The 24,542-nt window shown below is 46.4% G+C and overlaps 1 protein-coding gene across 1 annotated transcript; it reads left to right on the forward strand.

Moving 5' to 3' along the window:
- Positions 1-7,244: 7,244 nt before the first annotated feature.
- LOC135900118 (endothelin-converting enzyme 1-like) lies at positions 7,245-24,294 on the forward strand. The gene is made up of 2 exons (XM_065429558.1): positions 7,245-8,206; positions 22,637-24,294. Exons 1-2 carry the CDS (start codon positions 7,373-7,375, stop codon positions 24,170-24,172), a joined length of 2,370 nt encoding a protein of 789 aa, XP_065285630.1. The 5' UTR covers positions 7,245-7,372; the 3' UTR covers positions 24,173-24,294.
- The last annotated feature ends 248 nt before the right edge of the window (positions 24,295-24,542 follow it).

A 24,542-nucleotide genomic window follows, 5' to 3' on the forward strand; every position in this document is an offset into this window, starting at 1 on the left:
CATAGCACCACAATCGACTGTCTCTCGTGGACACTGCGTGATGTACGGAGACGCGGCTGCTGACTCACGAGAAGGCCGAGTCGCTTTCTTTGTCTAACGCAGCCCGAAATTCCAGATACTCGATGATACGCAAGAGAAAATCTAGACGCCTTGCTACTTCAGCTGCAGGCCGTGCATGACACAATCAAAGCCGCCAATACGTTGAAGAGCATTAGTGCGGTTAACGTCCACACTCACTCTTTCATCGTTGTACAACACCTCAAGAAAGTTTGCAAGACGCCACAAATTTGCGAAGACATACATAATCTTCACAGATCATACCCATTCATCGTCTATGCACTACTACACTAGGTACAGACGCATTGTCAGAACCAGTATAATGATCTAGCGGACAGAAATGTGTGTTGTAATTCTGCATCAGGGAAGTGCTGCCTCAAACTCTCACTTCAGACTCTCTCGTTATGCTTTTGTCCCATAATTACTTCTCCGTCGGGACACACGCGCCTGCCCCCGTGAGGGTTCGCCAGACAAGATATATTTAATGAGGTCAGCAGCTTGCTGCCAAGGCGCCTAGCCAAGCGTCAGCGCGCGTTCTTTGCTAACCGCCATATTAGGCGGCTGGCACTTATACAGAACATCCAGTCGGCTTCTACATATAACCGTTACAGGTGACGCATAGGCGAGTAAAAGCGATGTGGTGCGAACCGGCGAGTCTACGTGGAGCCTCGGCTGTACCTCTGATAGTGTGCTAGTCCAATTTGTGCCCACTAACACGCCCTTTGATGCTTCTTGCATGGAAGGCGATATCTCTGGGCAAATTAGTAAAGAAGGCGTATTTTCTTTCATCGTGCAAATCGTTATTCGCGAATCTGGTTGAAGGGGGATGGGGGCTAAGGGCAGCTGCCAAAGTCCACGCGCCTGCCCGATCAAGCAGTTGAAGCTGTAGCGACCTCTGTTCGAGTATCCGCGCGCGTTCTCCCATGCGGCTGTTAGTATATAATATACAAGGAGCCCATGAAGGCACGCGAAATGGCGAGCACATTTAGAGGAGATCGTACGGGAAGTCAGCCTTTCCACAGTCAGACGCATACGGACGCCGAGACGCGTACGCGTAGCCAGGGCTTTATTGTACGCGATGATTTCTTAGTAACGGGATGACCATACAGTTCACTAGCAGTTTTGCGTTGACGAGCTGATGGCGCTGTAACGGCGCGCGTATCGAGAAAATGGCGCACTCTGAGACAGCAAGCGCATCTGCGAAACTAAAAGCAAAAGAGGCATAAAGAGCAGATTGGCGTTATACAAAAGCGCAGGCGATTTCCAAAATCGCGTCTTCCGAAGTCTGCATGGCCTCAGCTTAGAGCGGTGGTCGCGCGTTTGCTCCGCGTTTTTTATGGCCCACATAAATGACGACTCGAGTCTCCTTTGAGAGCGGATCCTTTTGTCGAGCCCCTGCGCGCTCGTCTCCGGGCCGAGCATCCATTCCTACCACTTTATTACGGAGTACACGCTCCTCTTCTGTCCCGCCGTCCACCATTTTCCTTTTCGATACGGCGTATTACAGATGCATGACACGAGAATCTACGGGCTCGGCCCTGCCATCTTATACCACGCTCATTACTTATTTAGGCGCAGGCACCGCGGAACGCGAAGTGCCTCTAATGCGTATTTATACCCGCGAGTCGTTCTCCGAAGGGACTACTAAAAAAGTTATGGCGCCGGGAGAGCGGCGCGTGCCTTAAATTTGCACGGCATTCCCTGCTACGTGCCCTCGGCGGGAGTGCATTAAGAGGGAGAGAAGAAAGGAGGAACGGGATTTTTAAGCCACCAACCCGCGCACCCCTTCGTCTTTACAGTTTCGGCGGAAGGGCCCCAACTTGTGGCCCACAGTCGGCGCTGTCGCTGAAAAGGATTGGGGGCCGCGTGTTGCCCGTCGACCAGCTGAAACAAGAACCCGGTGCCGCAGCAGAGAACCTCCCTCTTTTGTTTCGCTCGACACGCTGCCCCCTGGAAAGCATACGGTCACTGAAATGTGCATTTCTTGACCGCATTGATATCGCAGCGTCTCTCTCTCTCTGTTTCTTTTACCGTGCATAATTCACTGTAGCCGGGCGTTCGCTCCACCAAGCTCTGCAGAGAGAGCGCGCAAATTTGATGCCGTTTTCATTATGCCCCATTGCAGACTGAGTAAAACCACGATGTCATCTTTAGATATTCATCTTCTTTTAGTCGCTGCTCATCCGCTCCGCGTCACTTTCATCATTCTGAAGCTGCATATATACACTGATTTTAATCGTTTACAGCATAAAGAATGTCGCAAATGGCGCGCGGTAATTTATTAGAGTGCGGCACATATTATTTTAAGCTATCTATATAAAGACTGCGCACTCGAAAGTATTAGCTATATATATACTGTATCAGGGACACGTCGCTCGCAGAAAATTTCAGTTCGCGTTAACGTCTACAGTCCTGCGGCAGGGTCATTTTCCAGTCCATTAGTAATGCCTTTACGCTTTCAATTCGTGAGCGTGACGACGTCGCAGAGGATGTCATTCGCGGCAGCGCAGCTCCATAATATATTGCCTTGGGAAGGAGAGATCAGTCCGCGAGATATTCATCGGCCTCTTGTTAGTGTCAGGTGAAATTTTCATAGAGTGCCCCCCCTCCCCCCCCCTCCCCCCATACACTGCGCACGAATTCAATTACTGTCTATATGCATAGTTTTATTTTTTTATGTTAACGAGGGATTCGGAAGTTATTTAGAAGATCTCGAATCGAAAATCGAGTGCATTGCATATCTAGAAAGTTTCGAAGCGCGGTAACCACCTCCACACGTTTTTTTCTTCTTCGTTCTATATAATTTCGAAGAGCCCGAACTGTTCAGCAGTGGAAGCATTGTGAAGGTGGTTACAGATAAGAAGAGAAAGGAAATTTTGTAAGTGTGCAAAAATGATCGCCATAGCTCGTGCAAGTTACGTACTCAACAAAAAAGTTTCTTCCTCTGTTCCCATATAGTAAAAAAAAAAATAATAAACAAGCCGTGTGAGAGCCATGTGCATACGATCACCGACGTAAACCGCTCGATATATAAGCGATGATTCGGTGGTACGACCTCGTAAAAAGAAGGGCCCTTTGCGCCTTCACGCTTTCTATTCTTCAACAGAATGTTCATCGCATGAAGCACGTTCTGAGTGCATTTGTATAGGCCGCTCAGATTGTGATATCCTTTTCTTTTAACGATCTCTTCATTGTTTATTTAAGGCCTCAATACTGCGAGGAGTAAATATTCAGGGCCATAGCAGACATCGCCACGCATCTGTCGCTCTCACTCTCTCTCTCTTTTAATTCCTTCTCTTTGGAGAAAGCATGGCCACACGTTGTTGGAATATTTGAGCTCGATGCATTGTTTTTTTTAAATTCATGGCTATTGATTCTACTTTAATGGGGGCATTGAATGTTTAGCATGTCAGGCGTCGAAATAAGCTGCACACAGAGCTTACGACTTCATAACAACACTTTATACACTGTTTAGCAACACAACTCGTTAACAACACGACACACTTGTTAAAAGCTGCGAGGTCTCTTCTGACTTACCGCGAGGAAAAAACCGGTAAAATAACTTTTCAAGCATAAAAAAGCGGTTAGCGAGTACTTCTAGGCATTTCGATATATCCTTTCCATAAACATGCTATATGTTCCAAAGCTGCGCTTACCTCGGTTGGGTTGTACAGAAGTGCGTGGAACCCGCCGGGGTTGCTCAGTGGCTATGGTGTTGGGCTGCTGAGCACGAGGTCGCGGGATCGAATCCCGGCCATGGCGGCCGCATTTCGATGGGGGCGAAATGCGAAAACACCCGTGTGCTTAGATTTAGGTGCACGTTAAAGAACCCCAGGTGGTCAAAATTTCCGGAGTCCTCCACTACGGCGTGCCTCATAATCAGAAAGTGGTTTTGGCACGTAAAACCCCAAATATTATTATTAGAAGTGCGTGGATACAAACGAAAATATTGTCTATTCAACTATACCCGCGCGAGCCTAGTGATTTCCTTGAAGTACTTGTGTAAGTCAGACTTCTGTTGTTTTGTACAACGTGGAGCATACCTTCTTTATATCTTTTAGATTATCTTAGCTACTTCTAATACTCGCCCTCTATAGACCAAAGATAACCGCGAAGTTGTGCTTCTCAGCTTCTCATTTGTCTAAATACGCTTGTATTTATCTTTCTAAATGAGCTTATATACAGGGTGTCCGAGCTAACTTTAGCTAGAGTTTTAAAATATGCAAATGCCTCGTAGCTGGATAGAACAAAGGTAACAAAGGTAAGATACTCAAACTATATTTTTTTTCATTCCGCCTAATTAGATAATCAGTCTTAATTAATTAATCAACTTCTCAAATGTTATAATCAAATGAAAAGTGTCAATGAGAGAATCGTAGACCGACATGACAAACTCCCGATACAGCTTGCTGTTGCTCAATACATGTTACACAAAAGTGTTTTTCAGAGCGTGAAAGAATCCCGCAAATGCACGCAAAATTGCCGCGCGACTGGCCACTCGAGGCACTTTGCGTGCATCCCCGGGATATTTTCACGCTCAGAAAACACTTTTGTGTAGCACGTATTGAGCAACAGAACGCTGTATCGGGAGTTTTTCATGTCGGTCTACCGACGAAGGCCGGTCCTCCGGCCGAACCGTCAGTAAAAATATATGCCATATAGTTCGCCTTTTTTTGTTCTTTTTTGAGTGTATATATTGTCACGAAGCACTTTGGGCAGTAAGCGTTCGCGACTAGAACCATAGGGCAGCGAGAGGTAGTGCAGCCGATCGAGCACCGAAACAAGGTTTTCTGGCGTAAAGTTACACTACGCGGGTTGTAGCCAAACTTCGCGTGCTTTTGCGCCTGCCATACTGCGCATGCGCGAGAGCCAAGTGACGTCACGAGAGGCGCAGCTGCGTCGCCCTTGCCGCTGCCGCGGCCGCAGCCAGCGCGCGCTCCTCGCCGCCGCCTACTGCGGCGCATACCAGAAGTGTGACGTCGCAGTCTCCGCAGACGCGCCGGCGCCGTGTGCGCCCGCTGCTGCATTGACGATTGCGGCGCCGCGCGGCACTGCGCATGCGCGAGGAGGGCGCACCGTGCGTATAAATGCGCGGGAGAGACGGTTGATGCAGCGCGCTCGACACGGAGGTTAAGGAGAGTCGAGCCGCTGCCAGTCGGCACAAAAGACTGGAAAACCTAAATTCTTCAGACCCCGAGGTTGTCGCTTGGCAGTTGACCGTCGAGCGTCGAAAGAATGAGCATGCCATGGTAAAACGTACAGTCGAGACACCGCAGCAACGCGAAGAACGCCTAGCGAAAAGACGTCGCCAAGAAGCTCAACGCCGTGCTATGGCATCCCAACAGCAGCGTACTTTTACGCTACGTATATCCTGGCATAGCTGAGCTAAGCCACTGCCAATTTTGTCTCTCTCATCGTCGTTCTTTCTCCCATAGCCACAGCCCCACTGCTCCTTATTTTACAATATATATATATATATATATATATATATATATATATATATATATATATATATATATATATATATATATATATATATATATATATATCTTTGTGTGTGTGTGTGTGTGTGTGTGTGTGTGTGTGTGTGTGTGTGTGTGTGTGTGTCAGTCTTTAATAACACCCTTTCAGAGTGTAGTAAGCACACTCGTCCTGTGTTCTCCAGTCATCTTCGTCCCTACGCGCTATTCTAGCTATGAAACCACACCAACTCGCCCAGTTCGCCATTTTGTTGAAGTATACTACTGGGGGCACGTCTGTTTTCTCTTCGCACGAGATTCCGCATATGTATGGTTAAAACCTTATTGAGAGTCTATGAATATTCACGAAGATGCGCACAAGATGCTTTGTGAGCCAAATGCACTTCTTTGTTACACGGGAACAGATGCATACCCCACAGATTGTACTTGGGCAGGCGCAATTAGCCACGCTAAATGTACGTACCTGTGAAGTCATTGCGCTGGACGGTTCCATACTGTCATTGAGTATTATTTTTGAATTGGTTTGTTTCCCATACAGTACCCCCAGACTGCTGCTGCCGACATATTTGACCGCACTTCCGCAAGACTACTTGGCCTTCCAAGCAAACGTCATAGCGGCTGATTATTCATCATGTGAAGCGAAGATGGGCTTAGGAATCTTATCCTTTTATCGTAATTGGCCTAATTCTCTTCCTCTTCATGATTCACCAATTTTTCAAGCGGCACTCTCAGCGATTGTTCTAGCTTTGCGCAACTTACTGCTAAATGTTTCCATCAGTATAGTTATCGCCACGTGTTCTTTCCATGTGCAGTGCGCTACTACGACCATGAATTCCGCCCCTTTGAGCAGATTTATTTCCTCCGCATTTGAAGTTTAATTCATTTATTACGCTGTGCCAGACCATCGCGAAATTAATCCTAATGAAATAGTTGATTCGCTTGTACTGTAAATAACTGATTCGCTTGTAAATCAAATGGCTGCTTCGCTTCTCTGAATGGTACAACTACTGCTTATGTCACTGCGGCTGGATATAGGCAATTCGATTCAGGATAGAACAAACCTACCACTCGAGAAAGAAAAAAAAATACAGAATTTTTATCTCCGCTATTCTTGGAACAGACAGTGGTATCCCAATTGACAATTCGAAGTTACACTGTGATATCACATCACTAAATCTTTACTTGCAGAGATCTGGATTGGCGCTATCTCATTTGCGCTAAACCTCTAATGAACCGCAATCAGCTCAACACTTTTATTCTCTTGGCGTTCTCCTGCTAGAATAAAACGAGTTTTGGAGATTTGTAATCATGGGTCGTGTTTATGTTGTCATGTGCTCGCCCTTGGGACCTTGGTGTGGGCTACAGCCATAGCAACGTTTACCAAGCCATCTATGATTACCACTGCGAAACCAGAAAGTTATCATGTTATTGTTTCCATATTTTAATTACTTTCTATGCTATTCTGCGCGAGTTATTTCACCTTAATGAAATTCCAAAATTCGTTTTCTAAGAACAGGTACTAAAGATGCATTAAGAATTTGAGAAATCCCCTTTCACGCATTCCATGTTTGCTTCGTCTGAACTTATTTCGCTCTTTCAACGCTGACTGCTCGTAAAATGTCCTTTATTTCACTTCTGACCTGTTTCCTTTGTAGTTTGATTTAACTTTTTTCCCCAGTACCGCGTGATTTCCCCACAGTGGGTTTTTGCCATTTTCGATGAGATCACCAGCGTCATTTCAACAGCAAGAGACTCTTCTGCCAGGGCAGCGTCCCGCAGCCAGCCTCGTTATTTTATCGGCGCTCTGCCTCGGTCGCACCATTTTGTGAACAAGCATGAGTGCCTGCTTCCAAGCCGCGAACGGGCCTCAGTGCGAGAGCCCCGCGAGCGAAGAAGAGTTGAGCAGCCAGGACAAGTCTGAGACCGACACCGAGTCCTCGTCGCAGCCGTCCGAAGAGAGTGCTGCGGCCGAGGCGACTCCCAACGCCGCGCCCTCGGCCACCGAAGACATCCACGTTCGGAAGCGGCTGTGCAACTGGACGGCCGTCTGCTGGGAGGCGGCCATCTTTCTGTTTGCTTTCCTGCTCGGCTCGGTGGTGATCACTACCTTCGTGTGGGTGGCGACGCCGAACGCGCCTTCCCTGCTCCTCGCGCTGTGGTCCACGGCGCGACCCAACATCCAGGCGGCGCCGACGACGACTGGTGAGGGCGTTGAAGCATTCGACGCAGCCGCGCCCTGGGGCCCGTGCGCCTCGGCCGCTTGCCTCGAGCAGTCGCGTCTGCTGCTTCGCCAGCTCAACGGAACTGTGGACCCGTGTGACGATTTCTACGAGCACGTGTGCCGCAACTGGGCGCAGGCGCACCCGCTGCAGCCGGGCCAGGCGGGCCTCTCGGTGGACGACGTCATGCTGGAGATTTACTCCAACACGCTCGTCACGGCCATCCGAGACGACCGCGCGGGCTTCGCCAACCTGTGTCGCTTCTTCAACGAGTGCCTGGTGCCCGACGAGCGCCTCTACTACGAGCTCATGGGCTTGCTCCAGAGGTCGGTCGGTCTCAGCGGCTGGAACACCACTGCCAGCAGCAGAATGGGCGCCGCACAGCTCTCGCAGACGCTGGGCGCCATGCAGAGACACCTGGCCATTGACGTCATCTTCCGACTCACAAAGGTTGGCCAACTTCCCTGTGTGGTTTTTATGTAGGCGCGTACCATACGCAACACGGTGCTCATTCGAGTCGGCTTGTGGCTGCTCAAGAAATACAAATATATCGCTAAATGCAATGATCTCTTGAGAACGCGAGGAATTTTGAGGCCTTCACTACTGAGCGGTGAGACGATTGATGGCCGCATGAGTGGTCTTGGGGCGCCGCCTTCCCCGCATCGCTAGACACACTTTCTCCACAAAATAACCCCATAAGTTGCTTAAGCGAGCTTTCAAAAAATATAATGTAATGTGAAATGCAATGTAATTTAGTGTGAAAACCATGTGAGTAATAAGAATGATATGAGTGAAAACCGAGCATGTTTAACTGCCGGTGGTCAAGAGACCGTGGTAGAGAATGTGAGCTGCAGATTAGCGGTGTTCGTTCTTGCAGTGGGTCACCCATTACGGTATGTGTCAACAAATATTTAATTTCCCAAAGAAAGTGCGGTAAAAGCAAGGAGGCGTACATGGTAAATTAAATTACACCGATAAGAGTGTTCTCATGTGTCAATAAGTCGGGGTGCCCTTTAACCATAAAAAAATAGGGCGTTATGCATCGAGAAACACGATTATTGAAACTAGAATTCATAACATTATACTCTTGTTTTCACCAGTGTAATTACAACTTATAAGGTCTCTATCTCTCTACCTCGCATTGCCTTAATGAATATTTACTAATACAGAAAATCAATAGCAAAAGTACTTTTCGACAAAATCTGCATCGACATCATGGTGGAAACATGAAGCCATCATTATAATCACCACTATCACTCATTTGTAACAGTGTAACAACGCGCCCATAGCACACACACAGCATAGGACAACAAACATCAGGTATAGATGACATGCAGCACAAGTCAGTGGCGTAGCCAGAAATTTTGTTCGGGGGGGGGGGGCTACGCCACTGGCCCAATATATATATATATATATATATATATATATATATATATATATATATATATATATATATATATATATATGTGTAGATATATAGCCGCACGTTGCAGCTCAGCCTCCTCCTTAAGAGGAAGCTAGAGCTCGGTTGCTCCTATTTAAGTACATGTAGAAGGGGAGTTCGTATTTCCCTGCAACCACTTCACCAAATTTGAGGAGGTTTATTGCATTTAAAAGAAAAAGTTTAATTCTAGTGACTACTGGCTTCGAATTTTTCATTTAGGTGGTCAATTATTTATTAAAAATTGGCCAAAACTGAAAATTTTCAGAAAACGAAACTATCAAGTTTAAAACTCCGTGACTCAACAATGAAAAATGATATCACAATTCTGTGAATTGCATCTAATAGTACATCTACAGCGGACAAAATAGATATGTTACACATGAATCTCAAAAAATTTAGTATTGTGGAAATACGGCTTTTGCAGAACCCTTGTACACAACGTAACCAATTCACGTAAGATACAAATTGACACAGCAAACTTGACCGCTTTGACTGTTATAATAAATGCCGTTTACAGAACCACAATATCTGTTCTTCATGCATAGCTATTAGTTTGTAAACGTCGTGCTTCTATTTTTTCAAACTTTCGAATTTTCCAAAATATTTTAAACAAAATTCAGGCCCTAAATCGAAGTTCTGTTTCCAACAGACACTAGGATTTAACTTTCTCTCTCAAATGCAACCAATTTCAATAAAAGCGATTAGCAGGATTATCTCAGAAAAGCGTTTCTGCGTTTTACAAGTATTTGAATAGGCCGCGTCAGATTGGGCCCGAGCTAAAGCTTCCTCTTAAACAATTTATCGAGGGATCAAATACATGAATAATAACTGCATTGTCATTGCCAAAGATGCTGCAAACGAATTCTTGAAAGCTACGCACTGTAAATACAAGTAAAATATGTATTTTTCATAAAATATTATACTCGTATGTGCCAAAAATTGTGCCCAACATAACTGACGTCAATGCTTCCATGTTTTTTGTCTATTTATTAAGTAAAGAAAATATCACACGAACTTTAGAATTATATCTGTTCGAAACCAGGAAAGCAGTGCATGCCGCTGATATGAAAAATTAAAAGGCAATGAACTGAACAAGTTGAGGACAAATATGTTAATGAAACTTTGTCATTCAAGAACCGTGCTTACATTCTTGTATATATGCAATGGCCAGTGAAAAATCTCAATGACGCTGTCGTTTGTTCCAATGTATTACGCAGGAGTAGCTGTCCCTTGTCGTCTATCGTGAGTAATTGCACCGAAGTTATAGTCGCGACAGAGAGCACGTATAAAAAGCAGGAGTTCTGCAAGATATATGAGGGCAAGTCAAATGAATGAGCCAACAACGGTGTACTTTATTTAAAAGTAGTCTTCATGAGAATGTAGACATTTGTCCTATTGACTAACGAGTTGCGTGATTCCCGTCTTATAAAACTCCTTGGGTTGCTGCTTCAAAAAGTCTGTATCTGGTTCCCTTGAGCTGTTTTTTCGGTTGCCCCAAAATGTAACAGTCGCAAGGTGACAGGTCTGAGCTGTATGGCGGATGTTGCAGCGTTTCCCACTTGAACTTTGCCAGTTTTGTATTAACCAAATAAGCGACGTGGGGACATGCATTGTTGTGGAACAAGATGACCCCATTCGTCAATTTTCCACGTTGTTCGTTCTTGATTGCGACACGCTGCCGTTCTGGCGTTTCACAATATCGGAAACAATTGATAGCCTCTCAAGATTTAACAAATTCTATCAGTAATGGACCCTGTCGATCGAAAAAAAAAAGTCAACAACACCTTCCCAGCGGAAATGATGGCCTTTACGTTCTTTGGGCGTGGTAAATTCGAATGTTTCCACTGTAAGCTTTGCCGTCGTGTTTCAGGCTCGTAGTAGTGGCACCAAGGTTCGTCCCCGATTACAGTTGCAAACAAGAAGTCGCCATGCTCATTGTGATACCCGATCAGATGAGTCAAGGCAGCGCGAAACTTCTCCGTCTTCTCGCGATGGATAAAAATCTTGGGGATCCATTGCGCACCAAAGAGCCGATAACCGAGAAGCTCATGAATTATGGCGTGAACCGAACCGTGACTGATGTTCAGACGGTCTGCCAGTTCATCGATGCTTATCCTCCGTTCTTGTTTCAGCAGCTCATGAACCTTTAAAATTGTGTGGGGGGTGATTGCACGATGGTTTTGGCCCGGTCTTGGAATGTCTTTGCAACGTCCTTTGAACCGTTTGCTCCAACGCTTCACAGTGGTCAATGAAATGCAGTGTTCAACGTACATGGCAGTCATATGGTGATTAATTTCTGTTTTGGAAACACCTTCAGCTGTCAAAAACTTCGCGACACCGAGCTATTCAACTTTTGAAGTGTCCATTATGTGACGCAACCATATTCAACCCAGTGTATGAGAGCATTAAAGAACATTTATCTTCACACCTGCGTGTCACTTTTGTAAATGAGACATGCCGTTCTCCTACGCGCATGCCTCGCAGATAATGAACCGAACCATTATTGCGCGGTTAGGGTAGGCTCACTTCCATTTGACTCGCCCTCGTACATTAGGGGGAGGGAAAGAGATAAGAAGAAGGCAGGGAGGTTAACCAGAATCACGTCCGGTTGGCTACCCTACACAGGGGGAATGGGAAAGGGGGAAAACAAAGATAACAGGGAGAGAGAGGAGGGAAGGAAATTGCAGTGAGTTCGATGGCGTGTGTGGCCTTACAGAAATTGCCCTCGTACATTAGAAATGCAAAGATACAATGGGATATGCAAATGCGAAAATACGGCTTGATAAAGGACAAAAAAGTGTCACTGGAAGCAAAGTTCACTGCATGTATACACAAAACGTCGCAACAAGATATTTAAGTATACGTATAAGTCTCCAATGAGTCTATGTATGTAAGAAGAAGTAACTGTATATAATGCGTCAAACAAGGCAAATAAACATGTTGCAAAATCATAGATTCACAGAATCCTAGATTCCGCCCCCATTCCATCCACTCCCCCCGATGTATTGCGCGCAACGGAAGGCGGCGCGCTTGCTCCCCGCTTTTCTCCTTTGCACACACAAGACTGAGCCACCATCGTCGGCTCACCTATTCAACCTCCCCTCCTACGCTTTCACTCGCACATACAGCATGCAGCGCGTGGTCACGATGTTATCACCCTTGTACTTTATACGAAACATGAGGGCGATGGCAGGAATGCGCCTGGAGTGTTCATATAATTGCTTTCGCAATAATATAATAAACGTATCCGGCAACTGAAGCGTCCCGTCACCCATTACTTTCCGTAAAAGAAGTATCAAAATCGAACTTTCACCATGCGACAATTCGCTGCGCCGCAACAATGTATTTTTTTCCTGTGAGGCGGAAGCACCGAAATGAAAAAAAAAAAAAACGCATAGGAAAGTATGTTGGCCAGAATCTAATGCCTACTTCGGGCACCTAATGGGGCTACGGAAGGAATACCGAAGAAAACATGAGACGCTTGGTCCACTGAGAACCATACGCATACTGCTCAGTATCCTACAGCGGCGAAACAAGACTTTCCGGAAAGGTTCCGCTCAAGGAATGCGGTGCAATCCTTCGAGTCCCCACAGTGATGGCGGTGAGCGACCATTGTTTTTTTTTCTCGTCTGCTATCCAGATAGCGTCCAAAACTCTGTCCGATGAAAATCCACTCGGCCAGAGCAAACCGAACGCGCACCACGGGTAGGGTAGCGAGAACAAAAAAAAAAAAAAATGAAGAGGCTCAATGTGTCCTCGCGAATAAAAGTCAAAGTAGAAAAAATAAATAAGAACGTAGTTACTTTGGCTGGCTTTAGTGTCTTGACATGGATGTTCTGGCGTAGGTTTAAAAAAATTTGATATTTTTTAATGTGACATGACGGCACAAATGAACCACCCCAACGCTTCGTCTCATTGGACTTCGCTGCCTGCTTTGTCAACTTGTCTGCTAGTGTGTTGATTTGGCTTGTCTCGTTGTATGTTCCGATGTAAGACTTTAGAAAAATCAGTAGACCTTTGGCGTCAAATGTTTATAACAACATTAAACCCACAAAGTTCCGCAATTGAAAATCTAAAGCACAACTTTGGAAATGTCAATGCACCTTTCACATCAAGAGCTTGTGAGATTTATACCCATAAAGTTTCGCAATTGATATCCATGCGCTCCATTGATTCCGTGGCCTCAGTGAGATGCCACGGCGAGCCCACTCACCATCAAAGCGCCCTTGAAACTTTGTGCTCGGATGGGACTGCTTGGCGTTATGTGACTCCCGGTGTATGGGCGTTGCCACGAAATCCAGCCCGAGTTTGCAATCTTCGCGGTTAAATGTCTTTTCGAGCGTCAAAAAGACATTCTAGACAAAATCCAGAGTGATTTCCGGCGCCGGGGGTCGCTTTGGTCGGCGGTGCATGGACAGCACGAAAAAATTTCGGGGGGGGGGGGGCTGAAGCCCCATAAGCCCCCCCCCCCCCCCCCTGGCTACGCCCCTGGCACAAGTGTCAACACATTTCGCTAGACGACGTAAGCGCAACTCAATCGGCATTTATAGCCGTAGTGTGGAAGGCAACGATGGGATCGCTGAGCGTCTGAGTGTTTGGTATGCGGTCATCTGCGCACATTTGCGGAACCTATTATGCGTGCCTTCGTGTACTGGCGAACAACATGTAACTCTTAATTTAGCATCATCTAAAAAAGAGATGTTGGAAACAAATAACGTTGTAAGGCCATCACCAGTGTGGCCGCATTGCCTAATTAAAACGCCCTTGCACCCTTGTACCTATATAAGGCATGAACTGCTAAAATATGCCCTTTACTTGAGCCAATAATTGGTACAGAATGGGCGGTTTCGTCGAAGTTACGCCCTATAGAAAGCAGAAAGATACAAAAGGATGGGTTATGGTATTTCTGTATGGCATAATACAGGGTGTACCAACTATCATAAGACTTAAAAATATCCTAGCGCCGCGTAGCTGGACAGAACCAAGGTAATGTTGTTTGCGGTAGATTGGAGATACTATATTTTGCATTTCGCCTAATAACATAATTATGCTTAATTAATCAATTAATTTATTAGGATTATGATCTTAATTCTTTAAGATTCTCCCCGAGCACCCTTCAGTTAGGTTAGCTTAATTATTATTTAATTAATTAATTAACTTCTCAAATATTAGAATTAGATTAAAAGTGTCAGTGAGAAAATTGTAAAGCAACATTTAAAACTCCCGATACAACTTTCTGTTGCTCAATACGGGCTGCCCAAAAGTGTTTTTCCGAGCGTGAAAGAAGCCCGCAAATACACACAAGGGGCCTCAAGAGGCCCCTTGTGTGTATTTGTGTGTATACTTGTGTGTGTATTTGTGTGTGCACTTGTGTGTATCACGCTCGGAAAAGCACTTTTGGGCAGCCCGTATTGAGCAACAGAAAGTTGTATCGGGAGTTTTAAATGTTGCTTTACAATTTTCTCACTTACACTTTTCATCTAATTCTACTATTTTAGAAGTTGATAAATAATCAACACTAATTATGTAATTAGGCGGAATATAAAAAGTTATATGAGTATCTCCAAGCGACGGCAAGCAAGATTACTTTGGTTCTATCCAGATACGTGACATTTGCATATTTTAAAATCTTGGTGCATGATAGTTGGGACTACCTGTATACGGCATTGTACCTACTCTTAATGAAACTGAAAAGAAGCACGAAAGCAATTTAGGCTGGTGAAGTATTCTTTCAAAGGCCTCTTCATTCTTTCGGCGCAGAAATGTTGATTACAGTGAAGTGAACGCAGTGCGCACTTCCGGTTATTGAATTTCGCGCCCCAAGATAGCACGTCATTGTGATGTCAGCCGACAGTAACTGCTTATCTGCTTAGCTAGAGGTCGGTGAACTAACGTGTCTCTAAAAGAGAGAATAAAAGTAGCAGCAGAAAATGGTTCTCGTGAAAAAAAAAGGATATATAAATGAAAGGACGAAAGAAAGCGAGTTGGGGAGGTTGGACCATTATTGACACCCCCCCCCCCGCCCTAAAAAAAAATCTAAGCAACCCAATGAAAAATGATTAAGTGCTGTTAAAATTATGGGGTTTTACGTGCTAAAACCACTTTCTGATTATGAGGCACGCTGTAAGTGCTGTTGCCTATAGTTCGAAATTTAGCATAGCGAATAGGTTATAAAGCTCCCTTTGAAACGTTTATGCATATTGGTTGCATTGCCTTGAACTTATGGATCAGGTACGATTCTCTGCATTTTCTGCCTCGCGCAGTACGGAAATTGTACCATTGAATGTAGAGTTTAAGTTCATCAAAGTTATGGCCTAGTTGGTTGAAATGCTCGGCGATGGCTTTGGGAAGCTTTTTAGCTGTGTCCGCGCGATGTCCGTTTAACCTGGCGTTCATTGAGTGTCCTGTTTCACCGATATATTGTTTCTTACAGAACGAACATTCAAGTGCATAAATTCGTTCGAAACTTCAAGTGTATAAATTAGTTCGAAACTGGTTCCTAGTTTCAGCAAAGCAGATAATCCCCCCCCCCCCCCGTGTTTTAGGCCCCTTCCACGAATATGGGGAACACACGGTGCTACCTCACAATCCTCCACCGACGTTGAGTAACAGACCTTTCGTTTCCATTCTACACACTCGCCGCTAACACACCCTCGATCGTTGCCTCGCGCACCCGCTATAACTACTCTCCCCTTTTGAAGAACCGTGCCTATATGTACTGTGCCGAGGAGAGCATATGTCGCATTGAAAAAGACAAGTCCACTTGTCGAAACACTGGCTCCTACTTTCACCTTGTTCTCGTTTTGCTCATCGTCTTCATTAGTGTCTATCGCATAACTTCCGAAGTACGTTGCCTTAAATGATGCGTTGCTAAAGAGAGAGAGAGGGGGGGGGAGAGGGAGAGAGAGAGAGCTTCCCTTTATTGAGTATTTTTCAAGTACGATTTATTGCACTTGGTCCATCTGCATCCTTGTTCCTTTTTTTGTAATTTTTTACCAGTGTAAAATTCCACGCAACGTTATAGATACAGCGGCCTCATTCAGTTCAGGGCGGAATGCAAAAGCGCTTGTGTTGTTAGGTGCACCTAGAAATCTTACGCGGAAAAAAAAAGAAATCCAGCTCGCCACCGTGGCGTTCCTCACAGGCCACTGTACAGCTTTGTTCGTTCAACTCCATTATATTTTCTCAACACAGACTTCGCCCTGTTTGTCTTCCCGATATTATTTTAATAAATGTCGCGTGATCTATTGCAATGTAAACATTTCTTTTAAATCGCATGAGGCATATGTTGGATCATACTTCGCAACCTGCGAGTTTTATAGGCAAGCGCACGCTTTCTACGTAAATATTTGCAACTGTCATTAATTACCAAAATTTCAGCAATTCGATATAGGGCGCACAATTAAATGACAAGTTTGATGCCTGTAATTGTTTTAGGTCATTCCTTTCCTTTCTTTTTCAACTGTGAACAGCAGGTACGAACTAGGAGGTGTGCTGAACGTGTTTGTTCAGTCGTTCGTATGTTCGCAACAATGGGACGTATTCTGAAACGTTCGCCGCGGCGAACTTTTCGCACTGGCCACGCCTCCGCCGTAGCGGCGCGCTCTGAATGGCTGCTTTGACAAAACCGGAAATTCAGGTGGCGCAAGTGCATTTCCGGTTTTGTCAAAGCAGCCATTCAGCGCGCGCCGCTACGGCGGAGGCGTGGCCAGTGCGAAAAGTTCGCCGCGGTGAACGTTTCAGAATACGTCCCAATATGTATTGAGCACAACCTACACAGTGAATATAGATTGAATACGGACGTTACGTGCACATGTGCCACTGAACTGGGGCTCGTAAGCTCGGCTTATTCTACCCATCTCCCCAGCATTGATCGGTGCTGCGTCTTTGCTGCATCACGTATCGCTATGCAGTGAAGACATAAGGCGAAGCAAAAAACAATGTTGTATCAACTTATATGCGTTCCATAATGGTTTCACGGTAATACATCTGCGCAATGCAGTAAAGCATACACAAGCATTGCGGTCATTATTTAGTATACTTCAGCGGCGCCTCCAGGACACCACAAGGTCAACGGGGACACCAAAACTGGAACCCGGACTGGCCCGTCCCTTGGGAGCTTGCCCAGGCCTCCGCGTGCCGGGGGTGTAAGATCGGCAATCTTGTATGCGAACACCTTCCGGGAGGCTCCCGCCTCGGCGGCCCCAACCCACGGGCCAGCTCGGGTTCCATCTCTGGTGTCCTCGCTGCCCCTTGGGTGCTATGGAGATCCTGCGCCGCCCGTCTTACTATAGTCTCACATGCTCTCCTGAGGCCTCCGCTTGCCCGTGTTATTTTTATTTTCGCATGCTAAATAATCTCACTGCAATAGAGGTATGTATTACTTTGAAGCTTACTAAAAAGCATCTGCCATTATGGAACGCACATTAGACCCTTGCCAAGTAAGGTTCGGGACCCAAATCGAGTCTCACCACGAAAACAATTTGCGAGCGAGAAAATGGGCTGAACTTGTACATTATTTGCTCTTCCGTTCGCAACAATTTTCACCTGCGCCGCTGCACAGCGAGTTGGGACGTTAGAGACGTGCCGCTAGGAGCCGGGAGGATTCCCCGAGCTGTGCAAACAATGCACAGTAATCGAACAAAGAAAAGGGTTGCGCAAAGAAGAAAAGTACGTAAGCTTTTGTTCTGTGAAAGTACCCGGATAACGGGGTTTGCTTAGTGGAGAATGCATATATACCTGGACGCGTTTATTTTGTATTCAGAAATGTCGCAATGTTCAAGCACAATTAACTGTGATGCGCAGATAGACAACCCCCCTCCCTACCTCCTCCTCCCCCCCCACCTCGCTCATTCAAAAATGCACATGATAGGGCAACTATCCCTACCATAGGCGCCGACTACGGGGGGGGCTCCGGAGCCCGACACCCCCCCCCCCCCTCCAGACACACACGCCTAAAGTGCCATTACCGGATCTTTGTCTCCTACATCATTTGAGGTTTATATCGACTTTCCTCGACCTTTTCACTTGAAATTTTACTTGGGGTAATAGTTTACTGCATCATTGTTGGCGCGAACGTGCATGGCTTTTAATTCATACTTTCGCTTTATTTCTGCAAATCCTGACAAAAGGAGGGCACGCGCATTAGAAGTACTGGCGGCGGCTTCCTCATCCGTATTTTGTCACTTCAAAATTTTGTTTTAAATTTACACTGTAAACACCATACACATAAGCAATCTATTTAAATGTGCACACAGGACAAAGTTTATTATATTTTTGAAAGAGATGGAGGTAGCAAATAAAAATTATTTCTACGAGTATGGATAGCCTATGCCTAGAGAATGAATATATTGTTGTATGTTCACCACGCTTCAAATAGCTTTACGTGCTTTTTTGACCACGAAAAAAAAATTATACTCTTCAGTGACCCCTTCGGCAGAATCTTATCAATGGCGTGTGAAATGCACGTGAATGTTGTGTGTCTCAGTATCGCTTCTCTTTCCAGTAAGCAATGCGAACGACTCATGAAAAAAAAAACATTTCTAATATTTTACATTTATTAGGGATGGAAACATCGTCACTTGAATGCAAAGGTGATAAATATATACAGGGTGTCCCAATTAACTATCGCGCACCAAGATTTAAAAAAAAGAACAATGCGTTACTCGAAGAAAACCTAGTGCACATTGTTCACAGTACAGTGGAGTAGCTGCCAGTAATTTTTCGTTATTGATTTAATTAGGTAATTTTAATTACTTATCTAATTCGAGACATACTATCTGATTATCAAAGTGTCAATGAGGCATTTGAAGGCATTTGAAGGCACAGCCAAGGGACATCTAACTGCGGTATTTTCAGCGACGTACTAATTACGTACACATTTTTTACCGACTGATAAGTAAACCCCGCGAAATATGGAGAATACCACGTGACTGCGATCCCACCCGGCTCATAAAGCAGCTCCCTCGAACAGGCTCCCTCTGAGTTATCCAGAACGAAATAAAGGAAATAAAAAAAAGAACATCGTGATCGAGCTAGTTAGTGTCTCATCTGCCGCTCCCCGGCCGAAGTAACATGTCGCGTTTGGTGTCAGTTGGAAACAAGCTGTGATAGCTGTTGTCTTAGGATAGATAAAGTGCATGAATGGCTTTCTTTTTTTTTTGCCAGAAGACCTATCATCACAAAAGCGAATTGACCACGTCAGTGCAAAGGTCTAAAGGTGGGTTTTGTTTCGTCCCTGTCGCCATGTCTTTCTCTAATGAGCAGAAGTTAAACATGATCCTTGCCTTGGGATCTGCAAATGGCAACAAGAGGAAGGCCGCAAATATATATATCAGTCATGGGAGTGTAGGGGTAGACTAAACGCATCGACTATCATAAGAAATTATGAAAACCTGAGACAAACCAGCAGCTTGAAGAAACAGCGACGGAGGACTTCATCTTTGAGTCCTAGTCTACGCACGGATGTTCTAGCATTTACGGCCTCAAACCCTCATGCTAGCGTGCGGGACGTGGCCGCCCAGGCATCAATTTCCAAGTCATCAGTTTGGAGGATTCTAAAGGACGTCCCTTCACCTGTACCACCTTAACCAGCACCAATGCTTGGAAGATAGGGACCTGTAAAATCGTCTAGATTTCTCGAATTTGGTCTTCACTAAAGTCGATGAGTCACCGGACTTATTGAGCAACATCATGTGCGCAGATGACGCCAATTTTTTTCAGAAACGGCCAGTTAAATTAAACATAATGCAAACTATTGGAGTGACTCCAATCCACACTGGGTAAAGCACACTCGTCACCAGTGCCAGTGGTTCAATGTGGGGTGCGGAGTTTACGCCGGTGCTGTAATCGGTCCCATCTTCTTCGATCACACATTGAAACTGGACAGGGTTACGTGGACGAAATACTTGAAGAAGTGGTGGATGGTTTTCTCAGCGAAGTCCCGCTGTCACGTCTTCCACTTCTGTGGTATCAGCAAGATGGGGCGCCAGCACACCGCAGCAGCCGAGCACGAAACTGGCTGGATGTGACTTTTCATGCGCAAAAGATTGGAAGGCACGGGCCAATAATTGAAGGCACCGGTTTCGCCTTTTCTCTACACGTTGGTCGCTTCCTGGTCCGTTCATTTCGCTGTTATTTTTTTGACATGAACCTGTTTTTGCAGCACGTGTACACTTTCATGAAAAAATTGCAGGACGCTTAAGCTTCGCCTTCAAGAGTGGGACGCGACAGCGTTCCCGTCGACCCGCCAAGGGGTATAAGAGAATGCGCTACGGCACAGCGATCCCTTACGATGCGCCCCGCATCGGACTTAGCGCCCACCTATCACGCGGTGAGCGTCGAGCAACGCAGCGTTCGGCGCGGCAACGAAACGTGCGCCTGAGCGAACGGAACGAACCAAAGAACTCGGTGTCTCGGAGGGGAAACGATCTACGCTAGCCAAACGTCGCGATCGGCACGGGCAGAGAGATAGATAGTAATCTAAAGAAAGGACCGGGAGCACGGCGAAGCGTCGTCAGGGGAGAGGGAGTCCCGCGACGCGCCTGGCAGCGGTCCCAATGCGCGCGCGGCGCGCCTCCTGTCGGGGCAGCGCCGTACATTGAGAGGAGGGGGTCTTCTGTGTTTGCCGCAAGATGGCTCTGCGTGTGCGGAAAGCGCAGAAGAAATGCAGCGGAAACGCACTTCGCAACTCGTGGAATTGTGACTTCTGTACGTTACATGTTCATAATTACCGATATACAACGCAGTATAACTTTCCACGGCTCGTTTCGAAGGCAACACCGCATTCACTAGAGGCGCGTTTGCACCGCTTGGAAGCATCGAACTCGTGGCTGAGTGGTAGCGTCTCCGTCTCACACTCCGGAGACCCTGGTTCGATTCCCACCGGGCCAATCTTGGAAGTTGCTTTTTATTTATGAAGCGCCTGCCGTGATTTATCGCTCACGGTCAACGCCGCAAACGCCGACACCGACGCCGACGACACCGGCTTTTCTGCGACACGAGCTCCTTAACGCTATCGCGTTAAAATAAAACTGTCACTTTAGTTTGGCTTTCGTCCGAACCAAGTTTCGCGCGCACTCTTTCGATGCATGCGGTGCGAGCAATGCCCGGATTTTTAAACATGTTATGCCTATTACATTGCTTTTCGCATTTCGTGCGAGGTCAGAGCGGCGCTTCGGCACCGTTATCAAGGGGCTTTTGTTATCAATGTGATCAGTCGGCCTTGAGAGACGGATAATAAGTGTGGCGTAGAAATGAGAGGAAGGAATAGCTGCGAAACGCAAAACCTGCTGTTTGTGCTTCTTCCGTACCATTATCAAGGTGATGTGCTACCTCTTCGGGTTTGCCACAGGCAGCGCAGTTGCTTTCAAACAGCTTATTCGAGGACGCTGCTTTATAATGCGGGTGGGAGCGCAGTCACGTGGTATTTTTCATATTTCGTGAGGTTTCTTTGCCATTCGGAAAAAATTGCACGAAATTATTTCGTCGCTGAAAACAGCGCAGTTAGATGTCATTTCGGGTGCCTACAAATGCCTCATTGACACTTTGAAAAATTAGGACAGTACTTTTCAAGTTAGATAATTAATTGCAATTACCGAATTAAATCTCAGTAACAAAAAAATTACTGGCGGCTATACTCCACTGTATTGGAAACAATATGCACTAGGTTTTCTTCGAGTAACGCAACTGCTCTTTTTTTAAAGTCTTGGTTCAAGATAGTTGGGGAACACTGTGTAATTCACTCAGTAACCGAGATAAGACCAAGCCGGATTCACTCGAAATCAGAATGAACAGCAGTCATGCGCAGCAGCGCTTATACTCGGATTCACAGAAAAAAAAAGAAAGAGAGGCTGCAGTTTCGCCGGAAAGGCGAAGCAGTATTAGTGATAGCCAAATATGCGACAATTACACGAAGGAACATTACACTGCCGAGAGGACTCAGGCTGTGAAATTGAACTGTCTTCTAATATGAGGTCTTGTATATACGCACATAACGCCGTCACTTCAGCGCTCAATTCTTCGATGGTCACACGAAGTTTCTTCAAGTGCAATATATATATATATATATATATATATATATATATATATATATATATATATATATATATATATATATATATATATATACACGCACACATGGGGCTCGGGAAGGTGCCTCCCCCCCCCCCCCGATAAAGTGAAAACTCTCCGCCTGTGATCACTACCTTCTCCCTTGTACATATGCAGCACAACATAAGGATTAGCGAACTACTGTAAAGATCTCATTTGCGCACACACGCACATTCTCAATTAGAATTACAAGAGCAGTTTGTGCCAACAATAACGCGAATCGCTTGTGAGCAGCAGCAGTCGGCGAAAGAATGAGTGGGTGGAATTCGGTAGAGTTTTCTTTTTTTGTTATGTGTGCTAACCTGCTGAAATCTAATTCTTTTCAGGTCGAAGCGGCCTCTGGAAATGGTACTTTGCTAATTATTCAGCAGCCTACTACAGTCCTTGTTCGTTCCAAGCAAAGTGCTCAGGAAGAACAGCTCTCAAGACAGTACTTCGAACCATTGCTGGCGTACTTTCGAAGAAGCTTTAAAACTGACGTGTTCATATTGGAGAAGCGGTTGGCCAACTTTTTCAGGCGCCGCGAAGATGATAATTTCGACAAATGCCCCACCTTACAGGTGTCCCAACTGCCGGTCATGCAAAGGATTGAGTGGCTTTCGCTTTTACGCACGGCATTTGGAGATGACAATATCAGCAAGTCGACTCCTGTGGTACTTGGTGCGCCTGAGTATGTGTTTGGTCTCGCCGTTGAAGATGCCCTGCCGTCATCTAGAGAATTGGTCCACTACATGCTCTTCCGCCTTGCAATTCTTCTTCTGCCATTGAATTCTGACAGCCGCGTCAGAGACAGCTTTGGTTCTGTCGGTTACGCGAGCTTCCCAGTAATTCACCGACCTCTTCGCCAAACAAAGGCTTGCCTTAGAATTCTCAACCGTTTTGAACCCAACATACCTCTATATTTATCAAGGGGCTACTCGGAAAGTGTCCTTGGTGGCCGAAAGTTCATCCAGTGGCTTCTAGCTAGGCTTCGTGACGTTTTCCGCGATCACGTACTCAGAATTCACTCCTTCAGTAACACCCTCCGAGGGCGCCTCGTTACGGGACTCGACGCAATCGCCTGGGAGCCACTGTTCCCCACCATGCTCCTGAACGACTCGGTACGAGTCCAGTACGCTCGCGAGGCCTACCAGAACAGCACCGTGTCTACGTCCTCCTCTATGCATCAGTGGCTAACAAACTCGTCGCAGCGTCGGTTTCCATGGTCATGGCGGGGTGGCTTTCTGAGTAGCGAACCTCGGCTGTCTTATCCATACCGGCGGCTTGAAATTCCGCCGGCCACGTTCAGCCTGAACGTCTACAACGACACGACGACAGGCGCCCTGCAGATCGCCAGGATCGGGCCCCGGATTTACAGCCGTCTCTTTAATGTGCTGCACTCGTGGACGCTCGCGTACGACCAGGGACGCAGGCACCAGCGCAAGTTTGTGCGAAGTTTTGCCAGTGCGCGCAGCTGCCTCGCACAGGATTACGACCGCATGTCGTGGCTACGCAAGACCCCGAGCCCTGGCAATGGGAGCTGGCCTCTGCAGGATCTGTGGGATGGGCTGGCCGTACCACTAGCGTACGAAGCGTTCCTCCTTTATTTGCGTAAGACAGACACAGCGCTGCGCATGGGCGCCAGCAAGAGGGACTTTCTGGACGCGCCACGCCTCTTTTTTGTGTACTACGCCTCCAGTCTCTGTGAAAACGTCACGCCCAGGCTGGTGCGCTGGAACGTCGCCAACGGGCTCAAGAGCCCGGCCTGGTTCCGCGTCAACGGGCCACTGCGCAACACGCCGCAGTTTGCCGAAGCTTTCCGCTGCAGGGCGAAGACTTTCATGAACCCTGCGCGAAAGTGCCTCCCATCTGGCCTGAACTAGTGTGAGCTCTGCGGCGCGCAGGGTCGACTCACGCATGACTCTTGCTGCAATTGTTCAATGCCAAGGCAAATATCACGCATAGAGTATAATGAATGGTTCTGTTTGTATCCGGCAATATAAGTGTTACACGTGCTTGGGCGCTGCTTGTGCGCACATCTCGCTGGTCACGAGGCTACTCGAGGTGCCTTCTGCAATTCAATATCAAGAAGGGGGCTGACAGATGGAGTAGCACACTGAGGTACAAAAGTTACAAACAGGGATAAGGTGCCTCAGAAAGGCTGGCCAACGTTCCGATAGGGGTACCTATCTTCGTCAAAAGACGAAGATAGGCACCCCTATAGAAACGTTCGCCAGCCTTTCTGAGGCACCT

The sequence above is a fragment of the Dermacentor albipictus genome, chromosome 1 (genome assembly GCF_038994185.2).
Source record: "Dermacentor albipictus isolate Rhodes 1998 colony chromosome 1, USDA_Dalb.pri_finalv2, whole genome shotgun sequence".
Lineage (NCBI taxonomy): Eukaryota > Metazoa > Arthropoda > Arachnida > Ixodida > Ixodidae > Dermacentor > Dermacentor albipictus.

Coding starts and splice junctions, on each gene's coding strand:
- LOC135900118 (XM_065429558.1), top strand. CDS start 7,373: ATGAGTGCCTGCTTCCAAGCCGCGAACGGGCCTCAGTGCGAGAGCCCC. Junction 8,207..22,636: donor TCATCTTCCGACTCACAAAG/GTTGGCCAACTT, acceptor AATTCTTTTCAG/GTCGAAGCGGCCTCTGGAAA.